The sequence below is a fragment of the Aythya fuligula genome, chromosome 2, assembly GCF_009819795.1.
Source record: "Aythya fuligula isolate bAytFul2 chromosome 2, bAytFul2.pri, whole genome shotgun sequence".
NCBI lineage: Eukaryota > Metazoa > Chordata > Aves > Anseriformes > Anatidae > Aythya > Aythya fuligula.
Genome location: NC_045560.1, coordinates 3,313,334 through 3,334,834, shown reverse-complemented (window position 1 = coordinate 3,334,834; position 21,501 = coordinate 3,313,334). Strand labels below are relative to the sequence as shown.

Sequence of the window (21,501 nt, the reverse complement as noted above, 5' to 3'; positions counted from 1 at the left end):
TAAGAAGTGATTAGAATTAGAAAGAAGAAAGTCAGCAAGCCAGCGAAGAGATAGAAATCAGAATTGCCTATTTTAGATTAATTCAGTCAGTGTATTTTGTCATTATGACAACAGATTCAGCACCATATGGCATTTAAAGTAATGGGAAGATATTGTGAAGAAATATCCAGGCTAGCCTCGAGGCAGCCAGAGTAAGTTTCCACATGATAAATGTCCAGCTGTTATTGCATCTGAAAACTCAGTTGGTCAGTCTTCCTTTATGACATTAAACTGGCCATGCCAGATATATCAAAAACAGACTTTGTATAAATACATGCGGCAGTCTTATCATTCCAAAAGTCAGAAAAAGCTAGAGTTTGATATTTTACCTTGAAATATATTCTTTGGCACTATAGTAAGAAGATGTCTCTGTTGCATCTGCTGCTGTCTCATAGTCAGTGCTGGTCACTGTTAAATGCAAAATGAAATGTTTTATATACTCTCAGCTTTGAAAATTTTATTCTACTATAATCATAGTTTCCCTATTAAAGTGAGTGACTGGCAGTTTCATTTCACTGCTGCTACCGCAGCAGGCTCCCCCTTGCCCCTGCATTATGGAAAATACCTCATTTATCAGAAAAGATTTGCTCAGAGCCTCACCTTGGTATTGGCAAAACCCAACTGAACCAAAGAGGTTTGAGTGTGAAATATTTTGTGGGCAACGTGTACATATTTTTAATATGTAAACAGTGTTTTTTTTTTTTTTTTTTAAATATATATATATCCACCTCTGAACATGACCTCTTCCCTCTGTTTTTTCTACAGTGTTTTTGAGACTTACAGTCCACTCGAAGCTCAGCCTTGGTTGAAGCAACTCCCATGTTGTTTTCAGCAAGGCAACGGTAAACACCCATATCAGTAGGGACCACAGCTGTGATGATCAGCTGATGGCACCCCTCCTGGTCCTCATTGATCATGTAATGATCATTTTCTTCAATAGCTTTCCCATCCTTGAACCAGCGAACCGTGGGGAGGGGTTTGCCAACGACAATACAGTCGAAGCTGACAGGATATCCATCTTGTACCTCTTGGTTTTGGAGCTCAGTTAAGAACATGGGAGCTAAAGCCAGGGTAGTTTGGAGAGAAGGAAGAAAAAAGTGGTTGTGTTAAAATATGTATTTTAGGAGCACTGCTGCCCAGAGCCTGAAGACTTCTGGTTTAGGGCTTCAAATTGCAAAGTAGTTTCTTTGTTCTGTGATAACAGTCAAGAAGAAACTCCCTGAAAAACACTGTGAAGATATTCCACCATAAGCATTGCAAAATCACAGCTGCAAACTGGAACATAGTCTTAGTTCCTTCCCTTTTCAAAATGTCTTTTCTTCCTCAGGACTGTTCTGGAAACTGTTTCATTGATGTAAGAACAATAAATTTATAGCACTTATGGCACTCTGATTACAGTAGGGGACATTCCTACTGTGAAAAGCAGCTTTATAAATAAGTGAATACTTTGCAGTCCCTTGCCTTCATCACTGATCTGCCCTCCCCTCCACATACAAGAAAGAACAAAAACTTCATCTTTTTTTCCAAAAGTGCAAAGTTTCCAGGAAAATATCTACACAAAATTAAAAACAAAAATTTTAGAAATTAATTCACGAGTGAGAACATTCTGACATGTTCCTGCTGCCTTTTTCAAATAATAATAAAAAAATGTGCTTTACCTACCTGTATCAGAAGTCAGCAAAGGTGGTGGTGGTCTCATTACTGGTGGTGCAAACTTCCCAGGGGTAGGCGGTGTTGCTTTCCCAATACGCAATTCAATTTTCTTAGGGCCCTGTTCTAAAATGTCAATCTCCACAGGAATTCCCAGAGCACCGAACATCTCTCTGAAACGAGTGGCGGCAGTTTTTGCCTCGGACAAGATTTCAAACTTGATGTAAATGTATTGGTCATCCTCACGATATGTCTGATGGTCAACCACATCTATGTCCCCTTCATCCGCGCTGACAAAGAGCTCTTCCTCCACATCAGATATCTCCGTTGAGATCTTGGCCCTGAAAAGTCTATGAAGTCTCCTTCCTGCTTTACGGAAAGCATCATCCAGCTCGCTGCCAGAGGAGCTCTCTGTCTCACTATCAGTGCTTTGTTTAATTTGCTTCTCCTTACGAAGCACTTGAGGTTCCTGCGTGCCAATCACCACCTTGGCACTATGTGAAACCTTCCCAAATTTATTAGATGCCTCACAGGTGTATTTACCTGCATCTTTCCTGTCCAGGCCAGTGATGATCAAAGAGCAGGTCCCATCACTGTAGTTATCTATATGATAGTAGCGACCATCCGAAAGTTCTTCCCCATCTTTCAGCCAACGGACTTTCATGTCAGTTTTGCTGTGGGCCACACACTCAAGGTGGAGAGTGCTTCCAGGCTCTCCACAGAAGTCTCTGAAGGTCTCAGTAAACACTGGACATTCTTGTTGCTTGATCTCTTTCCTGACTTTATAGCCTTTGAAAGCAGCCTGGATCTTCACAGCAGCCTTGTTCATGGAAGGATCATCTAAATCTGCTATTTCTGGTTCAGTTGGCTTAGCAGCCGGGGCAGCCACAACAGTCTCCACACTGGATTTCTCCCACTGTTTCCATAATTTGCCTGTGGAGACGGACTGAACCTTGGTAGTAACACTGACACTTCTCTTTCCAGCTTTCTTGAGGTAGTTCACTAGTGAAGGAGTCCCAGCTCTGGACTCATCATCTGAGCTTGTGAAGGACAAATCTGCTTCCCCTGTCCTGGCCAGCTCATCACACGTGGAGTACTCCTCCGAGTAATAGTGAGACATCTCTGCTTCCTCCTTCTTCAGCTTCTGGAGCTTCTCATCCTCTTCAGGCACCTCACTGATGGAATCCAAGGTGGGCTCCCGGCTCATCCGGCGTTTCTTGGCCAGAGCTTCCCACAGGAGGTGGAGGTCTCCCTCCTGTGCAGCCTCAGGGGGCAGCCTGGGCTGGACATGGCCATCCACCAGCTCTTCCTGTTGGCTTGCAGGGGGTGCTTCCCTGGCAATCTCTTTTAGCATTGTCACTGTAGGCACTGAGGAGAATTAAATTGATAAGATGTTAAAAGACAAAATAAGCTCTGAAAAGCACATGGAAACATTATTCTAAAGTCTGGACGTAAGAGGACCAGTGGCACTTAACTAAGCGTTTTGTTGAGAAAAAAATATAAATTTAATACAACTGGACATGATCTTGGGCAACGTGTTCAGGGTGACCTTCCTTTGGGCAGGTTGTACTACACACCAGATGTCCTTTTCAACATCATCTATCCTGCGATTCTATGCACGTGTCTAAGAAATGACCAGACAATAACTATTTTTCTTCCTCACACATTTGAATAATAAAAAAAAAGAGCTTTTAGAGTATATATTTTAGAATAAATTTATGAGCTTTTAAAATGTTGCAGTTGATGAATATCTACTGCCAGTGGAGCCTGGAAAGCTATTCATGCTCACCCTGTTTTAAAGCTAGACAGGACTCCATGAACTGTCTTGAACAGATGTCCAGTGGCTGTAATGGGAGGTGAGACTCCCTTCAAGTGGAGGTACCTGCCAGTGGATACCCTGGGTTAGATTTGTCTAAGTCTGAAAGCTGTGACTCACTGACCTGCCACAGTATGGTGCCCAATGACACTGGAGGTGCTCCAGGCTGTTTGGGACATTCTCACATGGCTTGCAGATACAACACAACACCTATGAGTAATCTTGGTCCCTCCAAAGAAGGAGATAGAGTCCAGGGACGGTATCCTAAAGCACCTCAGTTGGACTAGATGCCTATGTGTGGGCAATTGAAGGTTAAGGTTGCAATTCACCTTCCTATGTGCTATGACCTAGTGCCATTTGGGATGGCCAGGACAGGGACTGGCAGATATCATGCAGAACCTATGAATGAACCCTTGCTTTTTGAGGTGGTAGCTGAAAGCCAGGTAGGATACCCTAAGGTATCTCAGAAAGCACCAGAAACCCAGGTAGAGGCAACTGTATCCCACCTTAAACATCAGAAAAATCTTATGTGAGCAGATCAAAACTATTAGAAATTCAAGAATTTACTGATCTATACCAAAAAGGAAAATAACAATTCTTTGTAGATCTTAGACATAGCTTGTAAAAGAAAACAAATTCCAGTTCAACCCGTGGAGATATCCCTAGATGTCCATAAACAGAACTGATTTAACAGCACCAGAATGCACACACCGTACCTTCAAGACACAAGCTGGCAACAGATTTGACTTCTGGAGAAATCATGCAGGTATATGTGTCCTGATCTTCAGGTTTAAATGCATGGATAATGAGTATTTGCTTTTTTCCATCGGAGATGATTTCATATCTCCCTCCAGCATGTATTTGTTCTTTTCCTTTCAGCCACGTCACACTCTCTTTGATTTCACTTGATAATATGCACTCCAGGCGAGCCACGTCCCCTTCTGAGACTGATCCTCCTACCAAAGGATGGGTGACTGTAACTGTAGGTTCTGCAATTAAAAAAAAAAAAAAAGGTGAATTAACACAGAGAACATACCACAATCTGACTTTAAGGCACTCCAGATCACTCTTTGAAATGTCCATCCTTCATTTAATTGCTGTAGACAAGCAAAAGAAAAGGAAAAAATCACTGGCAGCATCCAAAGTTTACACTTCCAAAACTGTACAAGCTCTCCTAGGGGTTAAACTAGCTCCACTTAAATATATACATGCAAAAGTCATTGCATTTTTTCCATTCCTGTGTTTATTTTCTGATTTTCATTTACCCATCACAACCAGTATTCTAGCAGTCCTACAGATTGTAGAAGATCTTAATGTTTAGAAGTGAAAAAAACAAAGAAACAAGAAGAAGAATAAAAAAGAAAATAGATAATGAAAAGATACATTCATCCAAGTGCTGAAAGAAAAAAAAATAAAATTATGCTAGTTTGGGAAAAGTTTAAAAAATCTCAAAAATCATAAAGAATATCTCAAAAAAAAAAAAAAACAACAAACTGTCTTCTTGCCAATGACATGCTGTTTGTACGTCACTGAAGCTCAAAATGAAGTCAAGAAAAATGCATCAAACGCACAGATGTTGACTGGGACCTGACGACTCAGCACATGGCTAAGTTCCTGCAAGCAGCACACATCTGAGTGTGATCCACCCCTCTGCTCATTTCAGCAGGGTGAGGGAACCACCGCCCAAAATACCTTGGACTTGTTGTAGACAAAGTGAGCGTATGCAGAGTTATCAGGGTCCAGCTGACGCACTGGAATTTTTGTTGCAAAACCATCATTGACTATCCGAGCTTAAGAGCAAAAGAGGATTTTTTTTTTTATTACCATTATTCTCACTTTGAGGAATTTGCTGGGCAGTCAGCTATCACAGAAGTTGCAAGAAAAGAAAGATTGAGGCAGTGGCTCTGCCTTCCAAAAGTGGCACTTCCAAAGTTACACCAAAAGACAGCAAAGAAACTGTTCTTCAGCACTCCTTCATGGGGGTTATTACAAAAGATATGCAAATAATTTAAAGAGAGAGGAAGATGGGTGAAGAAGACAACATTGCCCATCACAGCTTCAGTAGCAGGGTCTTGGTTGCCACAAACACATTCCAGCATGCCCCTCCTGATGCATTCCATCTGAACTCCACCAGAAAAGAAACTCATGGTCACCGGACAACACATGGATGCAGTGCAGGCCGCAAGACAGCTTGATGCAGGTTGGAGAAATAAGGGTCGAGTACTAACAACACAGCAGGTTTTGCTTTGTGGCAGCCCAGAACAATTTTTTTTCCAAGCTCTTTCTCCTGTATTGTGTTGGCAGCAAAGCACCGAAAGGTGTTGCAGAGTGAACTCTTCCAGGAGATACCTGGGACGGGAGAAGCAGACATGCCATGCAAAACAGGCCTACAACAGCTTGCAGTCCTCCGTGGGGGCACCTCTCCTTTCTCACCTAGCTGCACTGTTTGAGGGAAGTGCACCGGCTCGCTGGCCCCAACTTTGTTTAGAGCCGAGACGCGGAATCTGTAGGGTTCACCTGGGGTGAGATCGTCCACGATAAACTCTGTGTTTGGAATAATGCCCTTGCTGCATGACTGCCAGCCAATACCTGGGATTTTCCTCTCCACTTTGTAGCCTAGGATGTCGCAACCACCATCGCTCAGCGGCTTGTACCAAGACAGAGTTACAGAGTGACTGTTCTTACTTAAAACTTCTGGTTCTTCGGGGGGATCAGGGTGGGCTGGAGGCACAACAGAGGTCCGGTGATGCATGATAAGAACAATATTGCTTTATACTAAAACAATCTGAGAGCTTTCTACAGGCAATGAAAAGGAAGCACAAGAAATTCACCGTTTGTCTCATGGTAAAGCTGAGGGGTGCATGCCCATGACTGAGACATACCTGTGCACTGGCTTCTCCTGCACTATCTACACTGCTAACAACAAATTTATTTTCTAGCTGCCCTCTCAGACACTTAATGTCACATATTATTGTGATACTTTGTCTCACCCAATTCAAAATAAAGATGACCCTATACTATGTGTGTTATTTAGGAACTTGGCCGAATGCTTCAAGTACATTTGGGCCTCGATTTTCTTCATTCAGGTCTGTCCTTGATGGCTATCAGGTTACCATTGGACTACAGAGTAATTCAAGCAACTTCAATAGCAAATCACCTAATTTCTGTGTAATTGCTGTTTGTGTCATAGCATCAGGCAGTAACAAATAAATACATAATGGAATCCTGTGGCATCCTACCAGGCTGCCTACTGACAATCATACTCAGTACAATGGAAAATGTTCCTTATCTAGTTTACTCTTTGGCTTAGAAGTTGGAAATAGTTCTAGTTTTCAAGTTCATGGCATTTACCAAGTAAATGACCTGCCACCGTGTACTAAACCAATAAATTAAAAGTAAAACGGCCAATTCTTTAATTTTGAACATCACAGTTTTTTCTTCCCACATAATATAGAGTTCTTTTCTATATTTTCAGCCAAATTTCATCTACAAAACCTGCCATCAGGAGTTCATGAGGATAGTATTTTACAATTCCTGAAGTGTAAATGCCCAAAATAACGTAAAACTGCTTTCAATGGAAGATATCAGGCATCTCTCAAGTCTCAGCAGTCATTAGAGAGACAGAACAGATTACCTGAAATAATTTAAAGAAGGGATGGTCAGTCAGTGTCTCTTGAATGTCTCAAGTACAGCATACAGCTCAAACACATTGCAGTTATCTCATTACCACCCCTGGGCTGTGCTGGCATGACCATTGCTGGATGACTGACCTATCCTACTGTGGGAAGGAGCCAAGCCTTTGGGTGCCGGCATGGATATTGTCAAACCATTTGTTTAAAATACTCCTCAAGGGAATTTGGCAACTATTGTCTTCTCCACTTACAAAGTACTCCAAGAGCTTCTCACTCATGTATCTCTGAAGTACGAGGTGCAAGTTTCATGGATTTCAGGCACACAAAGATCATAATATGCAATTCAGTAATCTGGAATATTGGTTGCCTTGCACTTGAGTAGATTAGCAGACTTCATAGGGTTCTCTGCTGCCCTTGATAATTTTTCCACATGCACTCCAGTGCAGCTCCTTCCTGTGCCCACGGGTTTGCTGAAGGTGATGTTGAACTCTGAATAAATTCATTTCAATGTAATTGTGTTACACTTTACAAAGGACTGCAGTTAAAGAAAGCTGGTGAACACCTCTATCATCACTAGCCTGGTCTAATTTTATTCTGATGGGCTGAATTATTTCTGGTCAAGGAACAAGTTGCCCTGAAGAATTTCCTCGGACAAAGAACACTACCTCGGGACATGGAAGGCAAAGAGAAAAAAATCAGTACAAAGATTAGAAAATTTGAGGTTGTAGCTCAATGCCAAAGTCTGAGATTTCAAGTGCCACAGGGCTAGAACAACAGACACAACATATGAACTTACCTATAACAGATAACTTGGCTGATGCAATTATTTCCCTGGAAGCAAAGGTCACCTCTCCTGAATGATGTGGTTGAGCTTTTCTCAGAATAAGTTTGTATTTGTTTCCATCTGCTTGTACATCCCAGTCCTCATCTGATTGGATCTCCATGTCATTAATATACCAGGTAACTTCATTAATTGGCACAGCTTCACTTAGAACACAGCTAAATGTAGCTTTCTCCCCTGGAGAGACTTCCACATCAGTGAGAGGCTGCAAGATCTTCAGGCGCCATCCTATGGATGAAAATAATTAGACCCTCAATTAAACAACAAAACAGGTAAAACAGGTAAATTAAACAACAAAAACAGGTAAAAGATGCTGTGAATATTTGTGTTGAATCTCTGGACAGCCAGGTCCCAGAGACCAAGGAGATCATTAAAAGGGAGGTTATGTATATCACTAGAACAGATGATATCACTGGGGTCTGAAACTTCACAAAACTTTCAGGAGAAAAAAATCAACTAAGCAATGTCTTTCTTTTCCAAGTAGCAGAAAAATACAGTGGAGTTACTTAAGGGAACTTGCAGGGCTTTTCACTATCTGAATTCACAAATCTGAAATGGCTGCTTTTGTCTGTTCTCCTTACTGAACGATTTGTGAATGCTGCCATGAAAATGTGGAGAAGTGCATTACTTGCCCGTAGGATCCTATATCTCTATGACATCCGTATTTGCAAGGCATGACTCACCATTTGAATTACGCTATGAACATACCTCAATTCCCTACAAAGTACAGCAGGAATCTAGGACAAACGGATTTATTGAATTCACAGATTTGCCTACAGTTACCCAAGGTGATTCATGCTCCCGATGTCTCGATGCAAGTGGAGAACGCATAAGGCAGCAGTGCAGAGACAATTGGGTTTGTTAAGAGTTGTAAAGAAATCAGGTGGCTCCTCACAACTAGCTTGAATGAATGGATTGAGCAACCACAGCCTGATAAGACTACACCTGGCACCTTACATGACATTTTGTACCCTTCCAGAGCATCTTACCAATGATAGGACATGTGGCAAGAAGAAACCATGCTAAGGATGGCTGTTCTTGTAGTTAGAAAGGGATTCTGATCAGTTTAAGAGCATAAAATACTAGGATACAGAGATAATATTGTTGCTGATATAACTCATCTCTGAAGCTCTGATTTAAATACAAACACAACTCAACTCAGCAGAAAAATGACAATTGTAAGACAGTAAGACAGTCATTTGCTGTTAACTGCCAGCTGATGCTGCTTATACCTATGTCATGGCATACAGAACAAGGAAAAAAAAAAAAGGACATTTTAAAAATATCATCCATCTATTGTGTGGGAAGAAAAGTCAGATAAAAAGAAAGCAGCTTATGCCTTTCCTCTGTGCCCTTCATAATATGTTCATGGTTAATTTGCCCTGTCCAACTAGAAGTTTAAGCCTCCCCATGCAACACTTGCTTCAGTTACCTTTCACTGTCAGGAAGGCTGAGGTCACGGCGTCGCTGCACATGAAAGTCACCCTGCAGCTGTCCTGGAGAGTCAGGTTCTTGAGCAGCAGCAGATGCCTGCGCCCATTTTCAAAATAAACCATCTCAGTGTTTTCCGTAGTTTTGGCAGGCTCATCATCAATCAGCCAGTTGTAATCACAGCACTCGGGCTTGGAAAGGTAGCATTCAAACAGGGCTTCTCCTCCTTCCACTGCTTCTACATTTTCCAGGCCCTGGACAATGCTGTTCTTGGCTAGCAAGGAAAGAAACCAAAGGGTATTAGTGGGCTGCTATGCACAGCTGAACATCAACAAGCCTTGGAGTACCAGATGACTCCCACTCCTGAAAAGCTGATGGAAAGCACAGCGATGTGATAAAGTGTGCTTGAAGGCTTAGCAGTTATTTTCAACCAGGCTGTAACATAAAAATATATTTAAAAACATTTTAATGGTTTAAAAATAATGATGAACCCCTAGGACCACTAGCATTTTATTTAAACTTCCTCCAGAAGCCCGACTTCTGTTTTTGCAAATAAAGAAAAAATGTTGGTGTCCTTCTGTCTCACAACAGGCACAGTTCCCCCAGATCTCCCAGGCAGTATGGTCATCTCCAGAGCTGGGGAGATGTGAACCAACTGGCAGCTCACGATGCAGCCTTTCTGCCATGCAAAGCAAGCACAAGAGAATATTACGGCTGGCAAAGCTGTAGTGACTGTCATCGGAGTTAACAACACGTTTTGCAAGTCTGCTCCTTGGAAGCATGCAAAGAATTAAAATCTATATTAACAGTATTTTGAAGAGCAAATTTGTGAATTATTATAAAAGCTCTATGATAATGTATTAGCTTTATTTTCTCATGCATGTGTGGTTAATTGTGCACTCAGAAACATGCCTATACCTACACACCCCACTTGCCTGCATAGTCGCTGCATGCATTGGTTGGTATTTGCACAAAAGCAGCCAGCCTGATGCAAAATTAAGCATGGGCTGGTGCTTGCAAATATAATTTCTGTTAGACCAACTACATGGACAAATTATATGCACAGCAGTGGGAACCCACAGTTAGGTATATACAGTTTACACAGATACCATACAACGGTCATATTGTCATATCAATTATGATCCATAATATAAACCAATGACCTGAGACATTCCTGGTTAGGATCTCTATAGCTATTACCTAGAATTGATCTAAACAAAGTAAAAAATAATGACAAATTATTTACTCAAAAAAAAAATAAAATCATGAATAACTGAAACAGTTCTGTATTTTATGATATTTTTACTTATGGAGGACAATGAGGGTTTTGTAAATCCTTAGCAAAAGTATGATTTTGTTAGAATGGAGCCAAGCTGTTTCTGTGTGTATTTTTGGAGCACTACTTTTCCTAACTATGAAAAGCAGATAATTGTAGATCCTACCTCTACCTCCTCTGGGATATTTTTAGATTACATTCATTAATATCTTTTTAAATCCCTAAAATGCAAAGTGCTTATCAATGTAGAAAATACTATAGTTAATAATATGCTGCTGTTCTATACTCACAGCTCTGATTAGGCAAAAAGGCATAATTTTGCCTAACAAAACATGATAATTCAGAAATCAAATCAGAACCCCTGTCCTTGCTGATTGAACTAATTCACCCGGGGACTGAAAATAAGAATTCCATATGCAAACAGCAGAAAAAAAATTAAAAGACATCAACAGAAAATCATAAACCTATTATTAACCTTTTTATTTGCTGATTCTCAGGGAAAAAATCCCTTACAAATGCTGATTACAAGTGAGGTGGTATTTCCCAACTAATTGGTATTTGAGGCAGGTAAAATACCATGATAACTTAGCCATTAAAAAAAAAATCACACCTTTTATTAGCTACTAGTTTTAGAGCATACTGTGTGTAAAAATCACTCCCTAACAGGAGAAAGTATTCTTATTATTGCTTTGGGCCAACATTATGTCTGTGGGTCCACAATAAATCAGCAGGACATATCCCATTGCACTGATGTTTCAGCCAGATCTGGTTCCTTGTTGAAGGGGTGTGATGCGTAAGTGGTGTAATGAGTGAGCATTAATTAGAACTAAGCTCTAGTGAAATGCTGCAGCTTCATATTCAATTCCCATTAACTCCCAACTACTTTTATTTTAACTACTTTTAACTTTTAATTATCAGCAATGGAGTGAACACCAAAGAGAGGGTTCTAATGTGTCACTTATTGCGAGATGCTGCCATGATTTTTCCACCTTTTATTGGGAAGCCATGATAGTCTTCCTCTTTGGCTGGAAGACCTCACCTTGAACATCAAGTGCAGCCATCACTTTAGTGCCTTCAGCTTCACAAGAATAGATGCCACTGTCTTCTGGTACCGTAGGTTTAATTATTAGCATGCTTACATTCCAGTCCTGATCGATAATCACTCGCTGCCCATCTGCATGTATTTCCTGATCATTTTTCTTCCATATGGCGTGCACTGGCCTAGAGTACTGGCATATGAACTCTGCTGTGCCATCTTCATCAACAGTTATATCCTGCATGGGACTGACCACTTCAATGGTTGGATCTGTCAACCAACACGTCAGGAAGGACATGCATTAGTGCATCCTCATGGAAACAGCAACTTAGAGACTTCTGTCAAGCACAGAGCCCATGGGAAGCAAGCAGAGTGAAGGTGCAAGCAGGAAGCTGGCTGGGCACACTGGGCATTAGCAGTTTAGTCTGTGTTTGTATCAGCATCAAGCAGGACCGAAGCAAAAGTGGCACGTTATAATACAACTATCATGCTGGAGCATGGGCCACCGACAATTAAGGCCAGCACTTTAATAGCTCTGAATATGAACCTCTGTACAGAATATCTGCTGGGAGTCCCTCTAGGCTTAGTTTTCCTCCCAGCATGGTTGAGACACCATCTAGACTAGGAAGCAGGGAGCGTGAACCAGTTCTGCTTCCCAGAACGTGCCAGGAGTGCAGGTGTGAGACAGGAGAGCTGTGGATGGGATGCTGAGAGTGGTTCCCTGGATGTGCAGCCTCACAGCCACAAGAAAATGCCATGGGAGGCTCCTTCTGTATGAGCAGACAGCAACCACTCATTGAAAAAAAGTCCAGTGCTCAAATGTAGATATTCATTCCTGTCCTGTGCTGGTGATGGTAATGTGTCAGATGCCTTTGGAAGTATGGGGAGCGAAATTCCAGGTCAGTTGTAACAAAAAAGGGCACTTCACAGGAGAGAGGAACTTGATATTTTGATTAGCTATGTGTTCCTCTGTAGGAGACATAATTTGGGTAAAAATAATATGCTGTTTCCTTTACAGTAGGTGATCTAGAGACTCAGCTGTGTGAACCAACTGAATTCTCACCTGCCAACAACTGAAATCTCAAATTGCGAGCCCCCAGAATGCTGGGAGCAGCGGGATAGGCAGCTCCTCTGAAGATGGTGAGATCCATGAGGTTGTTTTAAACAATTGGTGTCTTTCTTTTAAAAGGCTATTTCTGCTTCTTGAAAGGCAGGTTCAGGACGGTAAATAAATCTAACCTCAAAATACTGTGAGCTTCCAAAGCAGCCCAGGAGTGTCTCCTGAGATGTCGAATTGGACCACCTGCATACAACTGCAAAATATATACTGAAAAGAAAAATCTCAATGGAGTCTGAAAAGTGTCCCTGCAATATCCTTCTCAGCAGAACCACATCACCTCCTTAAAATCTTGGTAGGGCTACTGATACTACAAGGGGACATAAAAAGATGGCAGTCAGAGAAAGCTAAAAAATTTCAAATTCTAGCCAGTTCACAAACTGGCTAGAATAAACTACACTGTATCTCTGCCTGGAATGCTCCTCTTAAAACTGGTGCATTGGGTGGAGGACTTGGGATGTTACTGACAGACCTTGGGAAGCAAAGACAATTTTATTAATGTCTCTTAGAAAGTTGTTGCAAGTCTTGCTCCTGCTCTCTAAGTCCCTTTACCACTCTGTGAGTCTGTCTGTGTGTTTAAGGAGAGGAAGATCAATGGCAGATCCTGGAGATGTTTTGCTAAACCAGGACTGAAGAAGCAAGAAGGTATCTTTGCAACCAGGGTAGTACACTACCATCCCATCTCATAAGATGCAGGCGTGCTCCTTGTAGCAAATGTCACCTGTGGTCTTGAAGAAGGAAGGTGTCCTGCTTCCATTGCCCAATCACACTGTCCCACTGCTGGGATAAGATCTTGGTGGCCCTATTTGCCCTTGCAGAGCAGCAGGAAGCTCCTTGAGTCTTAGGAGCCAAAGAGTTGCACTGGGGTCTGTAATTCTCCCTCTGCCCAAGGGGTCAGAAGGCTGCAGATCTTTTAAACTTGTCCCATTTTCTACCTTCTCCTATATGAAGATGTTGTCATGCTGGGCGGTTGAATGAATGCAGTTCTAGGGCAGTGATACTGTGAAGGTTGAAGAACCTGCCCTAAGATCTCACTTATTATAAAATATCTCCAGTTATAAGCATGTCTTACATGATGAGAATGGGACATGTGGAACGGAGAGAAAAACAACTTGTTACTTGATGAAGAACAAACCATGGATAGCTAGATAGATTGAAATATGCCTAATTTGAAGAAAGATCCATTTCTAAATCTCTGGCCAAAATAAAATGCAGGAAAGTGGCTTTTAGTACAAGCACAGTTGGAATTTTACTAGTTTTTACTTTCCTGTTAAATCAAATGTTCCTGAGCACAGTGCAGTTGGGGTGTATTTTAAATACTTCTCTCATCCTAATCCAATGATAGTCATAGGCTACTGTGATTCATGTTCACATCTTGCCTTAATGGAAGCACAAAATATCCACACACGTGTGTAGTAGTATGAACTGTGGGGTTGGATGAGATGATCTCCAGAGGTCCCAATATCAACGATTCTGTGACTCTGTGAAATTAAAAGTTCTCAGGATCCCTTTATCTGGCTAAGTAGGATACCTCATGATGCATTTATTTTTAGTTTATGCTTTATGCCCAGTGGAGTTCTTTGCCTAGAGAACTTGGAACCAAATTCTGTGTCGGGAAACATGAAACTCAAAAGTCATACACATGGACATGGGGTTTGTGGGTTTTACATGTTGTCTTGGTGCTAGATGACTCTGATATTAGTAAAAATTAATTGGTATTTTATCTCTGCATAGAGTTACATTTTCTGAATGTACAAGAGACACATTAGATAGAGGAGAAATAAATCACTGATTCAATTTCATATTGTTGTTCATTCCTGTTATGGTGAATAGCTTGGGGGTAGATTTTAATATACAATGCTTATCCCTTCATATCAATATGTCATATATATTTATATATATAAATCCCTTTTCCAAACAATGAATAAGTGTTACTTTTTTTTTTTCTGACAAATAACAAATTTTCCCAATGGCTATAAAGGGGCTGGATGGGAAGCAGCTTGCTTTACCACGAAGTCTGGAGCTCAGTGTTATTTGCAGTTTTTGGCTACCCTTACCAAATGAGAAAAATATTCATTCAGCAGACAAGGTTTTGGTAGTACAGTGATGACCATTAGTTTTCTGGCAATCAAGAAATGAGGCTCTCTTTGTCTCTGGGTTACTGCAATGCCATATACCATTTGGTTTCCAGAATGAGCTCTGAAGCCATTGGCATATAAGCACAAGATCTTGTCTCAAGAATATGCTGAGCTCAGTACCAGTAACCCAGCTATGGAGCAGCACAGTGATCAACTCTGGGAATTTCCAGCCACACATTTTTTTTGTGGTATTATAAAAAAAAAAGGTTGAAGAGAGATAAAAATCAGGCACAGTGGTGAAAACACAGTTTCTTCTCCTATGTATGTTCAGCTCCATTGAGAAGTCCAGTGAAAGCAGTAGCCCTGCCACCCTTCTTCACATGAACCATTCAAAAAGTTGAAAAAGTTGATGTGCTCGTACCTACAAGACTTCTGGAGTGAGTGTGGGTGACTTGGAGAAGTGAAGAGCTGTGGGATTATCATGCCACAGAAGAATCGTGGAGAGATTTAGTAAGGGTAGCCAGGAAGGCAGAAGCACTAGTGCACTGAGCAGTTCCAGAGATGGCCATCTTTGTCTATCTAACAACGAAATACCTTTGACTAATAATTTAGCGGAAGATATAAGAGACCCAGCTCTGAAGGTGACAGTGCCTGAGTCGTGGCACGCCACATCATTTAGGGTTAAAGTGTGGATTATCCCATCCTGCTCAGAGATTTCAGTCACAAAGTTGTTGTGAAGGGGAGATCCGTCGAGCCACCACTGTACATTCTTCACGCCCGGGTGTGAGAGCTCGCAGGTGAACGTGGCCGACTCACCCACAAAGACGTCTGTGTTCTTTAAACCAGAAACTATGACTGCTTCTTCTTCTGTATAACAGAGCAAGAGAAGGTGCCAAAGGAAAACACAAGCGTAAACATACACAAGTTCCTTCTTGCAGAATTAATCTAAGCAACAGTGCAAGTTGTCCAGGAGAACTGAATTTGTAATGCTGTTCCAGGGAATAAAAAAGAGTTTAAATTTCTTTAAGGGACTGAGAAAACGCCTTCCATCCTTCACCCACTTGCAAGGCAGTGTGTGTCTGCAAAAACTGTTTCACTGAAAGGACACCATTCCATTACTAGTTCCTGGCTGTCCTGTGTGTTGTAGCCATCCACACTGACATTTGTATGCAGTGCAAGGTGGACAGTAAGCTTAAAAGTTAAACAGGATATTTATGTTCAGTCTAGTAAAAAAGTTATACAAGTATCAACAATGATAGAAGCCATAATGAATAATAATGTGAATTTCAGTATTTTTCATAACAGTTACTCCAAGCAAATGGTTTTAAGCAGTACCACTGGTGCACAGTACAGTCACTACCTTGAATTACGCTATTTTATACACATTAGTCCAACCCCAGCCTGAATGTAAATGTTTATGTCTTCACTGAAATCAGGGAAGAAATGAACGGAGTTTCAACTGTTTGCATCTGTGACAAGTTTGGGCAGTTACTGCCAAAGATTTTTGTAAGAAATTCAGGCAGCAAAATCAGAGGGTTCCCACCAAGTTTTGTCTTACCTTGCACGTACACAGAACCTGTGGTGATCTCGTATCCCGTGCTGCAGGTATAATCCCCGCAGTCATCGGGCTCCACGCCGTGGATGATCAGCTCGGCAATGCTGCCTTTCAGCTTCATCTCATACTTGTCGCTGGGCTGAATGACGACCCCTCCTTTTCTCCACTCAACGGGGGCGCCTGGCTTGGAGATCTCACAGTGCAAGATAGCTGTTCCCCCTTCTTCAGACTCCACATTTTTCAGTTCTTCATTAAACAGTACAGGTAGTACTACAGTGGAGAAGCATCCACAACAGTAACATGGGTCAGGGGTGAGTGACTTGCATGCTCCTTTCTCCAGCTTGGCATTCCCCATCTTTCTGAACCACAATTTGCCAGTTGGGAATGCCAAGCCCAGAGCAGGATGTTCGAGTTGTGCCTTAGCAGACGTTCATGACGCTGCTGGTGTGAAGATGACCACTACTGCCCCATAAAGGATTGGCAGAGGTCATGGGTTGTAGAAGGGACTTCACGTGTGCATAACAATAATTTCCAGTGTAAACAATTAGAGGTACAAAATTACCAGTAACAGCAATTTGGACGTTGAATCACTGAAACCACGCACTGAGCAAAATGCTGGTTATGGGGGCTAAGCTCAGGACCTAGAAGCATGATCTTGTTGTCTGAATTAAAATACACAGCGTTCAGTATAAAATTAATAAAAATATGAAATCCAGTAGCTAGGAATAGCTACTAGAATTTTGTCTTTTCACTAGAAAAAGACAAAGAGCCACAGATCTTGGGCTGCTCGAGCACAACTAAATACAAATGGCTTCATTTAAAAAGGGCCTGGTTTAGGTATAGTGAAATACTATACCTAAATACTATACCTAGTGAAATACTCCTGTCTTTTATTGCCAGGACTATCAGAAGGCAAGTTTTTTTTCTCTTGTATGTACTCTCCATTAACAGCAGCTGCAGTTTTGCTCTCAACTTCCACGGTAAGATCAAAATTGCAACTGAGAATTGGGTTTAGAAGATACTATATTCTTCTTTAAAGAGCAGACTGAGGATCAAACCCATTCCTATAGTTGAAATTCATAGATAACGGAGTGCTAACAGCAATTCAGAGACTAAACTTAAATTTGAACCCTACAGAAGGCAACCACAGCTGTAAATTCTCTGACATCAGGCAAGGCTTCTCCTACCTTTGACTTGCAATGATGCAGTGGTCTGTTGATCCCCCGAGTCGCATGTGTAATCCCCAGCATCCTGAGCCTCAGCATCGTAGATGAAGAGCTCAGCACGTGTCCCCTCTTGCCGGATCTCGTACTTGTCGTTTGAGTGCAGCACGGTATTTCCTTTCCTCCACTCCACAGGTGCGTTGGGCTTCGTCAGCTCACAGTGCAGCACAGCTGTGCGCCCTTCCTCCACCTCCTCATTTTTCAGCCAGTGTTTGAAAAGCACGGGTAGGGCTTGAAAGGGAGAACGGTGCAAAGGGAACAAACAGGCAAAATGAAAATATAAAATATAGAATATAAAATATAAAATATAGGAATGTTTTGTTTTTAAGGTATGGGTAAGAACTGGAATGGTAGCACCATTCATGAATTTCATGTACAATTTTGTCTGTGTTTACCTGCAGAGGGTTGTCTAGTTCTGAACCAGACAGAGGAGGTGGAGAAGGAGGAAGAGGAGATAACCAGTAGGAAAAAAATCAGTTCTACAGGAGTTGCATTTCTTTCCCCATATTCTAAAGTTTATTTTCTCTTTTTTTTTTTTTTTTTCTGCAAAAAAAATTCCCACCTAACTTCAATATTCATTTTTGAAGCCCCCAAAATGACCACCCCTTCATTGTGAAAGGTTGCTTGTTTTTATCCTAGTCTTCCTAATTAAATATAAATATATATATCCAAATTTCTTTTGATGCAGCTTGTACTTGTTGCCCCTCATCTCTTTACTGGGTATCCCAAGAAAAGTCTGTCTCTCTCTTCTCTATAGACTCCCATTAGGTAGTTGCATACAGCAACGAGGTCCCTCTTTTCTCTTTTCTCTTTTCTTTTCTCCAAGCTGAACAAAATCATCTGCCCCTGCCTTTCCTTATACTTAGAATTATTAAGCTTGGAAAAGACCTTCAGGATCATCTGGTCAAACCATCACCCAGTACCAATATCACCCCACTAAATTATGTCCCTAAGTGCCACGTCCAACTTTTCCTTGAACACCCCCAGGGATGGTGACTCCACCACCCCCCTGGGCAACCCGTCCCAATGCCTGACTGCTCTTGCTGAGCAGAAATGTCTCCTCTTTTCCAACCTGAACCTCCCCTGGTACAACTTGAGGCCATTCCCTCTAGTCCTACTTCATGTTCTCCAGTCCTTCTGCTGCACTTGCTCCAGTTCCTCAATGTCTTTCCTGTACTGGCTAGCTCCAAAAATGTGAATGTACTCTTCCAGCTGTGGTCTTGCAACTGCTGAGCAAAGAGAAAATCATACCTTTAACTTCTAGCTTGGCTGTGGTCTTCCCATCAGCTGTGTGGCAGCTGTATTCTCCCGAGTCCTCACGGTTCAAATCGTGAATGAGCAGCGTGTGCACATTCCCCTCCCGCTTGATGCTGCACTTCTGGCTGGAGTGGATCACAGACGTGCCTTTCTTCCACTCCACGGGGATGTCGGGCTTGGACACCTCGCAGCACAGTTGAGCCGTGCTGCCCTCCTGCAGCTCCAAATTGTGCAGGGCCTTTACAAAGGTGACTGGAGCAACTGTGGGGAAGACGGTACAGACACTGCTGCAAATGGGGAATCCGGCACTGCCCCAGATCAGAACTGAGTGCCCAGAGTTGTACTTTGAACATGATAAAAGGGGAACAAACAAGATAAGTATTGACAGCCAACCTTTCAAAATCATTCTATAGAATTTAATGAAAGGTTTATCAGAGCAAATTTCTGAAAACATCCTGAGCAGGAAATTAATTCAGAGAATATTCTTGACTTTCTTCAGCATTGATTATGACATATCTTAGATGCTTGTTTCAGGATAAGTTGGGTGGTCCTCAGAGGATGTCTGCTTTGCTCTACAGACTGTGAAAAGGTCTAAAATGACTAGCTCAGATGTGCATGTCTAAATCTTTAATGCCTAAATTATTTTAGCTGAATCTTCCGAGATTTCCAGAGACCCTTGCTCCCACATACACACCACCAGAAACTAAGGCAATATCAGCAGTGCTTACCAGTAGCTCCTAAACCTTTCTTCCTGGAAGGAAGCTGCTCACCTTTGACAGTTAGCTGTGCTCCTGAGGTATGCTGCCCAACTTTGAAACTGATAGGCCCGCAGTCTTCTAGTGTCACCTTTCTCAGGATCAAAGTGTGACGTGTCCCTTGGACTCTGATCTCATTCATTTCATTGGATTGCAAGGGAACATCTCCCAGGAACCACTGAGCATCCTGGGTTGTTTCTCGCGACAGCCTGCATTCAAACACTGCATCTTCTCCTTCATATGAAGTGACGTCCTTCAGCATCTCCACTATGGTTGCTGCTGGTTCTTTATGAAAAGGTCAACAGAGTTTGATATCTATTTTCAAGTGAAGCCTCCTATTTTCCTAGGTTAAACATTTTGTTATGCTCGTTCTTGACAGTACTGTATTATTTGAAAGAACTAATGGCCCCAAGGCACTAGACACTACATGTATGGGCATACATAGTGTGATACGTTACTCTTACATATACATTATATATGCATTTATGTGTGCATATGTATTATGTACATACATGTGATAGTCTAAAAAGTATGCATGCAATACTATATTGTGTATATAAATAATAGACACACATTTTTATATGCAATATATGTATTGTGAAAACATTGTAAACAGATTTTAGTAGGTGATGTTAACATTAAACCATTGACTAAAGACCCATTTCTGATTCCCCTGAAATAACTTTGAAATCCCTCTGGGCACAGGGCAATGTCTAACTGTCAAATTACTTAATCATGTGCCACTGCCATAGCAACAATCTCCGTACCACATTTTCCTATGTCCAGCCCTACCTTTCATGTGCACAACTGCGGTGGTTTGCTGGTCCCCTGTATCGCACATGTATTCCCCAGCATCAGCTTCCCTCAAGTTGCGAATCGTTAGCTCAGCCACAGACCCAGACTGGCGCATCTTGTACTTGTCACTTGGTCGCAGCACTGTCCCAGCCTTCTTCCACTGCACAGTGGCATTTGGTTTTGAGATTTCACAACTCAAAGTGACGGTGCCACCTTCTTCAGCTTGCTGGTTCTGGAGTTGTTGCGTGAAGATTACTGGTAAAGCTAAACCAAGAGAAATCAGAGGAAAAGATTGCTTCATTGATAACTGTGTCACTAAGTCTTGCATTTAGTGAAACTGTAGGACCATTCCAAACTTGATTAAAACTCAAAGTTTTTAAAAACCAAACAAGGAATGCACATTCTGACAACCTCTGGAAATATGTTCCACAGGAGTGGCCACAGATATGGGCTCTTGAGCATCTAAGTGCATGTAACTCCAAATGGGTACACTAAAGCCACAACTCAAAATCCTATGCTTGATATCTAAGCTCCTGGGTGTTTACGAGGGTGCACAGAAAAATAACATTCCACAATGCTTCTCATTTGAAAGCTGGACCCAGAAAAGAAATGAAAGTTTGATGTCTCTGCATTGAAATGTAACAGTGATGGGTCAAGACAGAGTTTTGGTAGGTTGATTTACAATCTGCCATGTGTAGAACTTTTGTTTCACAAATCTAGTTGCCTAGAAGAATGTTGGTGGCTCCATGAATAATGCTGAACTGGGATTTATAAGGGAAGGAGATGGGGTTATAGAAATAACAATGACTAAATAGCTTGAGTTAAGGTTTTTGTACAAGGGCATTTGAAGTGAAGGCATCCCACTATGCAGCTAACTCCTGCAGCCCTATGACTCTTTGGAGCCAAGACAGAAATATGGAGTGCAGAGAAATAATGTCTTGACAAACAAGTTTTGTGAAGACCTAACAAGTTTTGTTAGACCCAACTCTGTGTCTAACAA

At 41.7% G+C, this 21,501-nt stretch overlaps 1 protein-coding gene across 1 annotated transcript in view; it reads right to left on the bottom strand.

Moving 5' to 3' along the window:
* Window positions 1-21,501, bottom strand: part of OBSCN (obscurin, cytoskeletal calmodulin and titin-interacting RhoGEF) — a 175,207-nt gene that overhangs the window by 61,958 nt on the left and 91,748 nt on the right. Inside the window, exons 61-74 of the mRNA XM_032182181.1 lie at window positions 20,499-20,765; window positions 19,722-19,991; window positions 18,946-19,212; window positions 17,659-17,925; window positions 16,475-16,741; window positions 15,511-15,783; window positions 11,725-11,991; window positions 9,411-9,683; window positions 7,934-8,206; window positions 5,939-6,226; window positions 4,222-4,494; window positions 1,702-3,057; window positions 821-1,099; window positions 369-447 (exon numbers count right to left, since the gene is read on the bottom strand). Of these exons, the coding sequence (XP_032038072.1) occupies window positions 369-447; window positions 821-1,099; window positions 1,702-3,057; window positions 4,222-4,494; window positions 5,939-6,226; window positions 7,934-8,206; window positions 9,411-9,683; window positions 11,725-11,991; window positions 15,511-15,783; window positions 16,475-16,741; window positions 17,659-17,925; window positions 18,946-19,212; window positions 19,722-19,991; window positions 20,499-20,765 (4,699 nt within the window). The remainder of the gene's footprint in view (window positions 1-368; window positions 448-820; window positions 1,100-1,701; window positions 3,058-4,221; window positions 4,495-5,938; window positions 6,227-7,933; window positions 8,207-9,410; window positions 9,684-11,724; window positions 11,992-15,510; window positions 15,784-16,474; window positions 16,742-17,658; window positions 17,926-18,945; window positions 19,213-19,721; window positions 19,992-20,498; window positions 20,766-21,501) is intronic.